The sequence below is a fragment of the Marmota marmota genome, unplaced genomic scaffold, assembly GCF_001458135.2.
Source record: "Marmota marmota marmota unplaced genomic scaffold, marMar, whole genome shotgun sequence".
Classification (NCBI taxonomy): domain Eukaryota; kingdom Metazoa; phylum Chordata; class Mammalia; order Rodentia; family Sciuridae; genus Marmota; species Marmota marmota.
This window is the reverse complement of record NW_026000172.1, coordinates 1,319,374-1,332,714: the sequence shown is the minus strand read 5'-3', so window position 1 is coordinate 1,332,714 and position 13,341 is coordinate 1,319,374. Positions and strand designations below refer to the sequence as shown.

At 47.8% G+C, this 13,341-nt stretch overlaps 2 protein-coding genes across 2 annotated transcripts in view; one reads left to right on the top strand and one right to left on the bottom strand.

Annotated features, from left to right (window-relative positions):
- Positions 1 to 2,675: 2,675 nt before the first annotated feature.
- Mrpl35 (mitochondrial ribosomal protein L35) lies at positions 2,676 to 9,597 on the bottom strand. The gene is made up of 4 exons (XM_048787805.1): positions 9,449 to 9,597; positions 5,694 to 5,871; positions 4,437 to 4,581; positions 2,676 to 3,002 (listed from the first exon to the last, which is right to left on the bottom strand). Exons 1-4 carry the CDS (start codon positions 9,489 to 9,491, stop codon positions 2,814 to 2,816), a joined length of 555 nt encoding a protein of 184 aa, XP_048643762.1. The 5' UTR covers positions 9,492 to 9,597; the 3' UTR covers positions 2,676 to 2,813.
- The window catches only part of Immt (inner membrane mitochondrial protein), a 44,725-nt gene continuing 40,976 nt past the window's right edge, over positions 9,593 to 13,341 (top strand). Inside the window, exon 1 of the mRNA XM_048787801.1 lies at positions 9,593 to 9,611. The gene's annotated coding sequence lies outside the window, so the exon portion shown is untranslated. The remainder of the gene's footprint in view (positions 9,612 to 13,341) is intronic.

The window sequence follows — 13,341 nt, the reverse complement described above, 5'->3', positions numbered from 1 at the left end:
AAAAGAAGCAGGTTCAGAGGGCAGCAGGGAGGAGGGGGGATGGGAAGGCTGGAAATCCATTCTGTTTTTCATTGAGCCAGATCCAGTGCCAACAGATTAGTATTGACAAACAGCCAGGCACAGTGGGGCACACCTATGATCCCAGCAGCTCGGGAGGCTGACACAGGAGGATCAGGAGTTCAAAGCTGATCTCAGCAAGAGAGGAACTAAGCAACTCAGTGAGACCCTGTCTCTTAATAAAATACAAAATAGGGCTGGGGACATGGCTCAGTGGTTGAGTGCCCCTGAGTCTAATCTCTGATACCCCACCCCGCAAAAAGAGTTGACAAATAACAGAATAGCAGTTATAAAATGTCAAAGATGAGCTGGGTATGGTGGCCACACCTGTAATCCCAGCAGCTTGGGAGGCTGAGGCAGGAGGATTGAAAGCTCAAAGCCAGCCTCAGCAACTTATAGCACTTCAGTGAGACCCTGTCTCTAAAAGAAAGAATAAATAAATAAAATTTCAAAGATGAACTAGGCATGGTGTAGTGGCTACTCCTGTAATCTCAGTTATTTGGGAGGCTGAGGCAGGAGGGCAAGTTCAAGTCCAGAGCTGGGGATGTGCTCAGGGGTAGAGTGCTTGCCTAGCATGTGTGAGGCCCTGGATTTACCCAGGACTATAAAAACAAACCCAAAACAGGTGAAGTAATAGTGTTACAAATGATTTAGTACTTACAGTACTACATCAGTCACTGTTGATTTAGATTAAGAATTTCCTTTCGCTGTCAGAAGACTGAGGGCGACAGAGAGGACCCCAGGAATCTGACTCCTGTCCTGGGACGCATGAGCGTACTTTTGGGAAACTTATTTAATGCTGAGCTTCTGTGTCCTCTAATTTAAATCAGGAGTCCACGGCGATTCCTCTGCATGGCTGGCATGGAGTTCAGCAGCTCTGTGATTTGGGCCCAGTCTTATAACTACACTGGGACATGGTGGGTGTCCAATAAATTATATACTTGAATAGACTATCCACACACTTTCTGAATTACGAGCATGCTTGAATATCATTTAATGAGAGCTGTTTTACTGTCAAACTAGAAAATAGTTTTTTTAATATTTATTTTTTAATTACAGGTGGACACAATATCTGTATTTTATATTTATGTGGTGCTGAGGATGGAACTCAGGGCCTCACGCATGCTAGGTGAACACTCTACCTCTGAGCCCCAGCCCCAGCCCCTATAAAATGGTTTTGATAAGCCCTCCTACCCCCAGAATGGAGTGCCCACAGGCCCGTTCACCTCAGCCCATCTCTGGATGCTGAGGCCCTGCCTGCTGGTCCTCCTCTCTCCCCTGCTGTCCCTGGCCTAGAGAAGCTAAGTTGCTCTGAGGCCTGCAACAGACACTAGTCGTCCATGTTCACATCACCATGGAGGCTGGGAAAGGGTCCTGCTCCCTGGCTTTTAAGACACCTGTTCACCCCGCAAGAGGCGTGCCAGAGAGCAAGAGCCTGTAACAGACACACATGGCCCTCTGGCTTCAGAACATTCTACTGCTGCCCCTTTTCACTCAATGACCCCCAACTTCCTGCTGATGCACCTTGACTTCAATGTGCTTACCTCCCTGGCAGAAGAGGAGCTCATCTTGCCAACCCTGGAGGAAGGGGCCGGCACAGCGACCCCCCTCGTTCTATTTAGCAGTGGCTTTGACACAACAGTGCTTTCTGAAGCGCCTCCCGAGGAGTCTGGTGAGGGAGCTGAGAGCCACTACCAGCCCTCTCCACAGAAAGCCTGTGTAGCCACCTGCATCGCTCCTGAAATCACCTCCCCCTCTTAATTCTACAATGCATTTTTGGAGTATTTGGGGAAGAGTTTACTCTTACATATGAAAATATGAACCCTCAAGAGGTCAAACTGAATTTGAGAAATACAGTGTTCCTTGAGACGTGGGTACAAAGTCTTTGTCTTGTACAGCCCCGTCTCAAGAGGGCACCTCACACTGAAAGGTTATGCATTTACTCTTCTATGAATACATCCCGCACCAAAAAACTGCATGAGAACCCCCGTGAACCATGCACTCAGAACTCAAGAGGCCAGGCGCGCGCCTCCTGTGCTCACCTCTAAGCAAAACTGCTCCTGTCACCAGTCTCTGCTCCCAGTGAAGCGGCAGACAACCGAATGGGATGGGAGCTCCTGACCTAGGAAGAGCCGATCCCTACACCAGAGGTGACACCAGTGAGGCCTGGGTATGTGGGAGCCCCCCAGCTGGAGTCTCTCTGCAGATGAAGGTCAGGAGGTAGAACCTCAAGGCTACAGGCTGCAGTTACTGAGAGGGGATGGGAGCTACTCCCAAGCACAAGCCCTGCAGAGCGAGGGGAGCAAAGAAGGCAGGCTGCCCACGTGCTGAGCCAGTAGGAGTGGTGAGCCAGGCGCCTGCAGAGTGGCAGCCTCCCCCCCGCCCAGGTGGGGCTGCTGAGAGGGTCCCAGCTCCTCTGAGGCTGTGTCCTTAGATGGGGTCACTGCTGGGGCTCACCAGCTGGCGTTAGTCTTCTGACCTCGCCCTCAGTTTAGATTCCTTGCAGCTAAAGAAGCCTAACTGGGGTGACTAGTGAAACCAGCACTGAGGTGAAAAACCACGCACAACCTTGAATTCCAGTTCCCTGGCCAGATCCCAGCACGCGAAATCACTCACTGTAAGACTTCCTCAGGTTTAATACTGGTGTTGTGTGTTTGACATCAGCCAGTACAATTCACTTCAAGTCCTAGCTCACTCGTTAGCAAGGCGTCACGAGGACAAAGAGGACATTCAGGGACAGGAGCCGAGACTCTTCTCTACACTCTGAGGTTGGTGCGATCGTGGTACTTCTGATAGGGGTCATCGACGTACCAGTTCCGCCTCTTCCAGAAAGATGTCGTCATCTTATCTAGGAGTTTACTCTGGGTTTTATTGCAGAACACGAATTCCCTCAAGCGTCTTTTTCTTGCAGCTGTCTTTTTCCATAATTTTTTTTTATAACCAGCCTGCGAGATAATATTACAGACGTATATCACATTACGTAGGAAATGACAGGTTATTTTCACAACTCACGGTTCATGGGCCCAGTGGGAACAAACCCAGACTTCCACAGGGCTGAGAAGCTTTGGGGAGACATCTTTAGTGGGGAGAGGGTAGAAGAAGCATTTGCAGTTTGAAAAACATATATATTAACAGATAATTTAATGTTTCAGAAAAAATTATTTAAATTAAAATCACAGAAAATAGGCTGGGCAGGGTGGTGCATGCCTGTAACCCTAGTGATTCGAGATCCTGAGGCAGGAGGATCACAAGTTCAAAGCCTGCCTGGGCAACTTAGCAGGACTCTGTCTCAACATAGAAAATAAAAAGGGCTGAGGAGGCAGCTCAGTGACAGAGCACTCCTCGGTTCAATCCTCAGTACTGAAAGAGACAGAAAAAGAAACAGATAAACCTTTTAGGCAATTTCTAAGAAATGGAAGGAGGGAATAAATAATGAACATTAGCCACACCTGGGTGGAGCTATGCCAAAGAAAATACTTTGTTTTCCTACATTAGTATGAATTAACCAATGCAGGTTTTTTTGTTGTCTTTTTTTTGAAACATTTCTTTGAACCAGGCATGGTGGTGCACGGGTAGACTGAGGCAGAAGGATCAATCTCAAGTTTGAGACCAGCCTCAGCAGTTTAGTGGGGCCCTGAGAGATTTACTAAGACCCTGTCTCAAAACTAAAAATGGTGTGGGATGTGGCTCAGTGGTAGAGCACCCCTGGGTTCAATCCTCAGTTCCAAAAGAAAAAAGAAAAAAACAGTTTGGTGAAGCAGGTTGTTCTGCACACAGTATACCGCTGGGGGCACTGAACTGGAGCAGGAGTTATGGCTGGAGAGTTTGATCAGGCCCTTTATAGTCACATGAGGGGTCTGGAGCCCAGTAAAAGGGATACAGGAAGGAAGGAAGGAAAGCCAGCCATTCTACGCAGGACCAGCGAGGGCTGGAGATAACTAATATGATCACAAAGGAGAGCAACTATCTCTAAGGACTCCACAAAACTTGACCCTCAGAACTCAGTTCAGCTGCTCCCAATGCTGACTGCCATGGGAGACGGCCCACCACTCTGCTCCTCCCTGGAAGATGGCGCTGCTGACTGCTGTGGGACACGGCCTGCCACCCTGTTCCTCCCTTGAAAAATGGGCTCAAGAGTTTTAGCCAACCGTTTACCAACAAATCCAGGACCGCTTCTGAAATGGAATGATCTGTCAAACAAGGAGGGGCCCGCCCACAGCAAACACTGTGGGCAACACAGGGACGCTGTCTCATGGGATCACTGCAGAGGCCTGCCAGGCTCCACAGCCAGAAGAGCTCCAGGTAAGGCAGGACACAGCGTCGAGAGGTGGAACTCTGCATCAGGATGTACTCAACAAGGCAACAGCAGAAAGACTCACCTTTCTCCTCAGCCAAAGGCCAGAATGAAGTCGAAAAAACCGGTAGATGACAGCTTTCACAGTCTTTCTCTTGCCCTTCCGAGTACTGCAGTACGTCAAGGTTCTGACGGGAGGCTTGAGGATGTTGGGGAGCAAAGGGGCCACTCTAGAATACATTTTAAAATGTTAACGAGTGATCAGACTGATTAAAGGATAACATCTAGTTCCATACAGCATTCAGGAGTAAGGCTGCTCCACTTAAATGGAGGGGAATTTTTAATATACAATATACTCCAATGATTCCATGGACTACGTGCAAATAAGAACAGCAACTACCAGCTGGGCCAGTGGCTGTGCCTGCCATCCCACTACTTAGTAAAAGAGCAAGTTCCAAGCCAGCCTGGGCCATTTAGCCAGACCCTGTCTCAAAATAAAGAATAAACAGGACTGGGGATGTAGCTCAGTGGCAGAACACCCTTGAGTTCAATTTATTACTGCAAAAATAAATACATAAATTTAAAAAGAATATCAACCTTCACCAACTGCAAGCCTTCTAAAATCTACCCCGGCTGGAGACGCAGCTCAGTGGTAGAGCACATGCATAGCACAAGCAAGGCCCGGAGTCAATCTCTAGCACCAAAAATAAATAAAACCCATTCCTTCTTCAGACCCTGTGAAAGAACTTATCCGACTATATTTTAATTACCTGATTTCTAATCCAACTACCCACCAGATATAAACTCCTTGAGGACTTCAACGTGTCCTTTTGTCCTTTCTGCCAAGTATGGTGCTGGGCACCCAAGGGTGCTTACTTGCTGACCAGGTAAAGAACACACACCGCCCAGCCTTATAGGCTGAGCCTCTTGTCCAGCCTCTGATTTGCCTGATGCTTCTATCAGGAAACCACTTGTGCATCAGAATACTCTGGGCTGGGGATGTGGCCCTGGGTTTCATTCCAGCATTGCAAAGGGGGAAAGAAACAAACTTTTAAAAATGTGCTCTGATTGGCAGTTTCCACTGCTGGCACCTGGGTATGTGGATGTCAATCTGAGCCTCCCACTCGGTCAGGCATAGCCGTACAATCAGCTCCAGACAGGCAAACCACATCATTTGGTTCTCTGATGTCTGACAGGAATGAGTATTTTTTTATTTTCTGTGGTGCTGGGGATCGAACTCTTGGGTATGCTACACAAGTATTCTACCATGAACCTCACTCCCAGCCCAGGCATGAATGTTCTTAAAACTTTCATGCATTATATTTATTGAAACACACTCTACCTATTAAGGATTGTAAGATGCCCACACATCAGGTTTCCCACAAGCCTGGGAGCAGAGCAAATGACGGGCGTTTGCACGTGACTGAGCCGCCCAGTGGACAGCACAGAGTCAACACAGGCACTCTTGGCACTGTTCCTACAGGCTGAGGATGCCAAGATGTTCAGGGGCCGCAGGAGTCCTGTGAAAAGAGGGAGTGCATGTGCTTACTCTGGTACTCCAAAACCAACATCAAGATAAGTTTATAGTCAATACATCACAGCAGCCAAGGGGTGAATGTGGTTAAAGTGTTCTGCGCATCAGACTCACCCAGGGAGCTTCCCCCTTTATTACTGAGGTGTATCTTACATATAGTAAATTTAACCCATTTTATGTGTTCAATTTAATGATTTTTAGAAAAGTTAGAGAACTGTACAACTGTCACTGTGGTCCAGGCTGATGTGTTTGGTACTAAAGGACAAGGTATGTGGGAGATTCATTCCCACAGATCTTACAGCCTGGGGAGGGGGAACAGCAAGCAGGTCAGACACCCCAGTGGAAAGAACAGAGTTTGAGAGCAGCATTAGTGGCGAGAACAGAACAGGCACTTGAGCTTCCTCTCAAAAGTGCACAGAGCCGCTGGCTGTGGTGAAGCACAAGTGGGGAGGCTGAAGCAGGAGGACATAAGCAACTTAGCAAGACCCTGTTTCAAAATAAAATATGAAAAAGGGCTGGGAATGTAGCACCATGATAAAAAGAGCCCCTGGGTTCAATCCCCAGTCCCAAAAGGGAGGAACAAACTTCAGGTAAGATGAACTGCGGCAGCAAAGACCTGGGGGTGGAAACAAACACAGGGGAGGAGACCAGATCTGTGGTGAAGCTGCATATTGCTGGCCAGGCTGCAGTAGAGAGGCCTGGGGACAAGCAGTGGGAAATGAGGCAGAGCAGGTCAGAAGGCAGGATGGAGAGGACAGAGGTGTGTGGGTGGGTACAGTTTTCGTCACTGTGTGGCCATTATGCAAATGAGAACCTCTCTGAGCTGTGACTGCACTAGTCCACTAGACTGTGTCTCTTGTGGGACTCAAGAAGGCACCTGCTGGCCAGGCGTAGTGGCACACGCCTGTAACCCCAGCAGCTCAGAAGGCTGAGAAAGGAGAATTGCAAGTTCAAAGCCAGCCTCAGCAACTTAGCGAGGCCCTAAGCAACTCAGTGAGATCCTGTCTCTAAATAAAATACAAAATAGGGCTGGGGATGTGGCTCAGTGGTCAAGTGCCCCTGAGCTCCATCCCTGGTACCCATTCTCCAACAAAAAAAAAAGAAGGCACCTGCTAAAAAAGTTCCAAAGATGACTGAAATGTCCTAAAGCTGGAGTGCATGATAGCTGCACAACTTGCTAAACTTATTAGAAGTTCCATTAACTTGAACACACAAAACTAGTAACTTTAGGCAAATTCTACCACAATGAAGGTGGTTTCTAAAAAAGCTCCACATGAGTCGGATGCTCAGCCAGGACCCAGAACCACTGCCTGTTGTCCACTGCACTGGTCTCGCCTGACAAACAGGCATGTGGGGCGGAAGCAAAGTGCCAGGGTTTGATTCAGAGGGTCTGCGTTCTGGTTTTAGCTCTATTACTTGCAGTGTAACTATGGGCAGGTTACTTAACTCCCTGTGCCCCAGTTTCCTCAAATTTAAGTTAGGTTAGTTATGGAGTGATAATGAGAATTAAATGAGATAAAACATTAACGTGATTGGAGGAGTGGTTGGCCTAACAATACATTAATGAACGCCAAGAGCTGCAGAGTCTGACATGGTGGGGCACGCCTTCAATTCCAGCTACCTGGGAGGCTAAGGCAGGAGGGCTGCAAGTTGAAGGCCAGCCTGTCTCAAGAAAAGGGGGCAAAGGCTGCAGGTGTGATTCAGTGGTAAAGTGCCCACCTGGCAGTGCAAGGCCCTGGGTTCAATCCCCAGCATGACAAGGACAACAGAAAAAGAAAGAAGAAAAAAGACAGGCCAGGGTTAGAGAAGACACTGGACACACCTAACCAAAAAAGAATACACATCCCCAGAACACATGAGGCATTGCTAAAGTCAGTGAGAAATGCAATGAAAAATGAGCAAAATATTTAAGTGGATATTTCATAAAATAAATTCAAAAGGCCATTACACATGTGTAAACATACTAAGGCTCATTACTAATCAGAGAAACACATATTTAACTTCACTGAGACACCCCTACATTGTCATCAGACTGACAAAAATGTGTAGGTGTGACAATACTGAGTGTCGGTGAGGATGAGGAGCCTCCACTACTGGGGTAACCATAAATGAGCACATGGTGTCGGAAAGCATTTTGGCAACACCAGGCAATGCTGAGTATACACACATACTCTGGCCCAGAAGTCCCACAGCTAGTTTTACACACGACACCCTTAGAAACACTTGCACTTGTGCATGGGGACACAAGATCAATCAGCTTTGTGAATGGCCCCCAGACTGTAATCACCCGAGTATCTGCCAAGAATAGAATGGAGGGTCAAGGAGTAGTCACATAAGAGAATATTACATCTAGCAATGGGAAAGCACTGCAGCTACGTGTGACAGGAACCATCTCATACAGAGGCAGATGCCAGAGCGTGTGCTGTACGAATTCGCCTGACAGTTCAAGACAGGCAAGGGAACTTCTGTGCGTTACCAGGAGGTGCACATAACAGATGCTAAAGCCACTAGGGAAAGGCCAGCCAGGTAACAAGCGCGGAAGCAGGGCACTCTGGGGAGGTGGGCAGGGGCGGAGGGGCTTTCCTGAGAGGGTGTGAGCTACACAGGTCTGCCTCGAAGCTGGTAAGCCACGTGAATGATCTCTTATGGGTGTTATAATCTGTGCGCGTGCACACAACACACTGCTGCCTTCTCTTCTCGTGCACACTCACACTCACTCACACACACACACATTGTCCCACGTAAGAGCTCTCCCCTGTGGCAGGGAACTGCGTGCAGCGCTGCTTCTCTTCTCATGCACACTCACTCATACTCACTCTCACACACATATACACTGTCCCACCTAAGAGCTCTCCCCCCGCAGCGGAGAACTGCGAGCAGCGCTGCTTCTCTTCTCATGCACACTCACTCATACTCACACTCACACACACACTATCCCATGTAAGAGCTCTCCCCCATGGCGGGGAACCGTGCGCCGCTGCCTTCTCTTCTCTTGCACACTCACACACACACACATTGTCCCATGTAAGAGCTCTCCCCCGCAGCGGGGAACCGTGCGCCGCGGCCTTCTCTTTTCGTGCACACTCATACTCACACTCACACACACCGTCCCCCCTGAGAGCTCTCCCCCGCGGTGGGGAACCGCGCACTGCTGCCTTCTCTTCTCGTGCACACTCACTCACACACTGTTCCCCCTGAGAGTTCTCCTCCGCGGCGGGGAACCGCGCACGGCCGCCTGCCCTCTCCTTCCTGAGCGCTATCCTGACACACAGGGTCAGCCGCTCACCGGCCGGTTGGTCTGGACTGCAGTCGGCAGGGACAGGCGCGGCCTCTCCTTCTGCTCCCGACGCACCCCGGCCCGCGGCGCACCCCGGCCGCACGCGGCGCTCCGCGACCCCGAGCCCCAGGACCCCGCGGAGGCCGTGTGCGCCCGAGTCGCCCGCTCGCACCGTGCTCCGGGAGAGCGGGGATATTGCCTCTCCGCTCAGCCTCCGGCCGCCAAGCCCACCCCGTCCCGCCGGGCCCCTGCGAAAGCAGGAGCGCCGCGCACCGCTCTCACCGACCCGAAGCTGATCTCAGGACACCAGCCAAGACCAAGGCGGCCATGTTGCTGCCCTCGCTACGGCGGCCGCGCTGGGTCTGAAGGCGCCGAAGCACAGGGGACAGGCCAGCCCCGGGGCCGAGTAGGAGTTCGGAGGGACGAGGGCGTGGCCAGCGCCGCCTCCCGGCGGTAGGGAGAGTGAGCAGGGGGAACCGAGAAGGGAGGGAGAGCACCGGAGTCTCGCTGGGATGCTTGAGCGTCCTCCGGCCTCGTCCTCCCAGCAGCTGGGACTTCAGGAGCGACCGCCGCACTAGGCTCCTCAAAAAAGTTCTGAATGTGTGATGGAAAGATCTATTTAAAGTTCACAACGTACTGGAAACAACTTTCTTTCCGCTCTTTTATTGAGCTTATTTTGGAGAATAATACTTGTTAATCTTCCCAAACTGGAAGATATTAGGATACATGAACGGGAAAAAAAATAGCAATGTGATAAAAAATCCTTTTGGAAAAAAAACTGAATGGCAATTATAAATCAAGTGAATGTAAATATCCTAGACATCTTGCACACTTTTAGTTTTGTTTTGGGGCTTCTCTCTACCAAGGATCTAAAACCTCAGAAGCATGTGTATTTTTAAAATTCAGTAACACGCACTTGTTATTTTACAGTAGCATCTCAACTGCTTCAATCATCCTACATTCCTTATTTTATTCCTGAAAATTAGTAATCATACATACTTTTCTGATATTCATTCATTCAAATGGGGAAAACCAGCAATGAAACCCTATTCTGTGACATCTTCGTAAGAAACACCCAGAGATAGTCCATGCATATACAACATTTATTGACTGGTGGAAATGGGTAAGGACCAAACACCTTGTCTCAAGAGTCACACTCAATAAGGTCACAAGTATAGAACATAATTAAGACAACATAGGGGCTCACTGGGGCAGATCAAAGGAGAGGAGGGAAGCTTCTGGTTGGAGCGATCTGGAATGAGGAGGTACATTGTAAGATGGACCTTAACAATGGGGAGGATTTTAACTAAGGTAAGGACATTCATTTAGAGGGGTGGTTCTTAAATTTTTGGTTTTAGAACCTTTTACACTCTTAAAAGTTACTGAGGAGCGAGGTATGGCAGTCTGTGCTTTACAAGCAACTTGGGCGGCTGAGGCAGGAGGATCACTGAGCTCTTGAGTTTGAGACCAGTCTGGGCAAAAAAGCACAGTCCCATTTAAAAAAAAAAAATTCATCCTCAAGAACTTTCACTTATATGGATTGCATCTATTGGTATTTATGGTATTGAAAATTGAGAAAAATTAAAGTTATTGTGTCAATTTCCTATGACTGCTCTATCAAGTTGCCATAAACAGTTGCTTAAATGACAAAAATTATCTTATAGTTCTGTGGTAAGAAGTCCAAAATGAGTTTCACAGGGCTAAAATCAATATATGCCAGATGCTGATCTCTTGGTGTCTTGTTCTCAACTTTTTTTTTTTTTTTTTGGTGCTGAGGATCGAACCCGGGGATGCTTTGTCACTGAGCTGTTATCAGCTTCATATTTTTTTGTTTCGAGACAGGGTCTTACTAAGTTGCTGAAGTTGGTCCTGAATTGCAATGCTTCTCCATCAGCTTCCCTGGGATTAGAGTCCCTGAGATTACAGGTGTGCACTACAGAGCCCTGCAAGAGATCATTAATCATATCTACAGAATTCCTTTTATCATGTAAGATAACATACTCCAGAGATCAGGAAAAAGTAGACATCTTTGGGGGACCATTATTCTGCTTGTCACACTTAGTAATTTATTTAAAAATGATAAGCCAGTCAAATTGGCACACACTTGTAAATTCTAGCAACTTGAGAAGTTGAGGCAGGAGAATCAGAAGTTTGAGGCTATCCTGGGCAATTTAACCAGAGTCTGTTTGAAAATAAAACATAAAGGACAGGGGATGTAGCTCAGTGGTAGGCATTCCTGTGTTCCATTCCCCACTACAACACTCAGAGATACAATTATAGACCCATTACATGTTAACCTAACATTTTTATAAATAATATTCCAAAATAAAGTGAGTGGTATTGTTTTACCTTTTTGAAAATCTTTTCAAGTCTAGGATAACAAAATACCAGATTCTTGAAATTTGCTTCTGCATTCGGTTCCTTGGAATAATGTAAGTCAGGCAGTCTCTGGTGAAACTGCTATACAAATATAAGATGATGAAAGCTATGGTTGTAGCTCAGCGGTAGAGCACTTGCCTAGCATGTGTGAGGCACTGGATTCGATCCTCAGCACCATATAAAAATAAATAAAGCAAACATATATTGTGTCCATCCACAATTAAAAAACAATTAAAATAAAAAGAGATGTTGGGGCTGGGGTTGTGGCTCAGAGGGAGAGTGCTTGCCTTGCATGCATGAGGCACTGGGTTTGATCCTCAGCACCACAAAAAAATAAATAAAAATAAAGCAAAGATATTGTGTCCACCTATTAAAAAAAAACGAGATGTTGAGTATAAAAAGGCAAATAATGCCTTATATTATGTAAAGTTTTCACTTTATGGACCCTCTGAAAGGTACTCTGGTTCTCCAGGGTCCCCTGGATTAAATTTTAGATGATTATGCTTGAGTTTGTCTGAGATACAGGGTGTATAAGTGGATGATGAGCTTGGAACTATTGCTGCCATATTGCTTTCACATTTATGGTGGCCACTGAATCCCAAAACATTTATATATGCTGAAAATTATACTGACATCCACAAAGGCTTTATGAATTGGAGAAGGGGTCACTGGGTTGTTTTTATTATTTTTGCAGTGCTAGGGATTTAACCTAAGAACTTTTACATGTTAGGCAAGTGCTCTACCTCCATGCAAGATCCATATGCTGCCTCATCCTTTCTTTTAGTATTATTTTGAGATACAGGGTCTGGCTAAATTGCCCAGGTTGGCCTCAAACTTTCCAGGACTTCTGCCTCAGCGTCCCAAGCAGCTGGGATTATAAGTGTGTCCTACACCACTGGCTCAATGCATGCTTTTACATAAGGAAATGATATGACTTCAATATCCAAGTTACTTTAGTAGAGTCCTGATAACATTTTATGGTAAAAAAAAAAAAAATCATAACCCGCACATGGAGGCTGAGGAGTAAGGATTTGATATCACGAGGAATTAGAAAATTAATTAATTTTTAGGGCTGAGATCTTGAAGCTGAAGAGGTTGCTAAAGAGGTTGAGGTGTAAGTTGTGGATGTGGCTGGACAGGGCCATAGGAGTACGTAAGCGCTCATTGGCATGGAGAGGTTCAAGGACGAGTGTTGGGTCTCAAGGACGGGGCGGGACTGTCAAAATACTAAACAACGGGAGGCTGCTTTGGAGCCTTTAGGTGATGGGATTTGAAAACCGAGTATCATGTGATTTCTAAACACACGGAACACACACAGCCATAATTATCTTACTTCTAGATAATTTCCAAACTAACTTCTGTTTTGCCAACGAGTGGTAGCGCGGTTGGCCTCTGTAATACACTCCCTCGCCCTAAGTTACTTGCAAGACCTGAACGTGCTGGCGAGCACAATGGCAGCCAACACCGGTGGTCTCTAGGACATCAGGCGATGGCACTGGTAGTCCGCCACGCTGGAGCCTAATTCGTGTTCAAGCCCACGTGCTGGCCTCACCAGGCTCGGCGGAACGGCGTGAAGCGGGGACCGCGCCGGCTCGCCTCCAGCCCACCCAAAACCGCGGCCAGCGTTCTCTTTAGGCCCACCCGGAGCGCGTGAGGCAGAGGCCGGCCCGCACCACCACCCCAAAGCGAGTCGGCTCCATTGTCTACGCAACTCGGCCGAGTAGCCTCCCTCCTACAGAACCTCCAGCTGTAGGAGACGGCGGGCGGCTTCTCGCTTTAGCCTTCCCGAGAGGCACACGC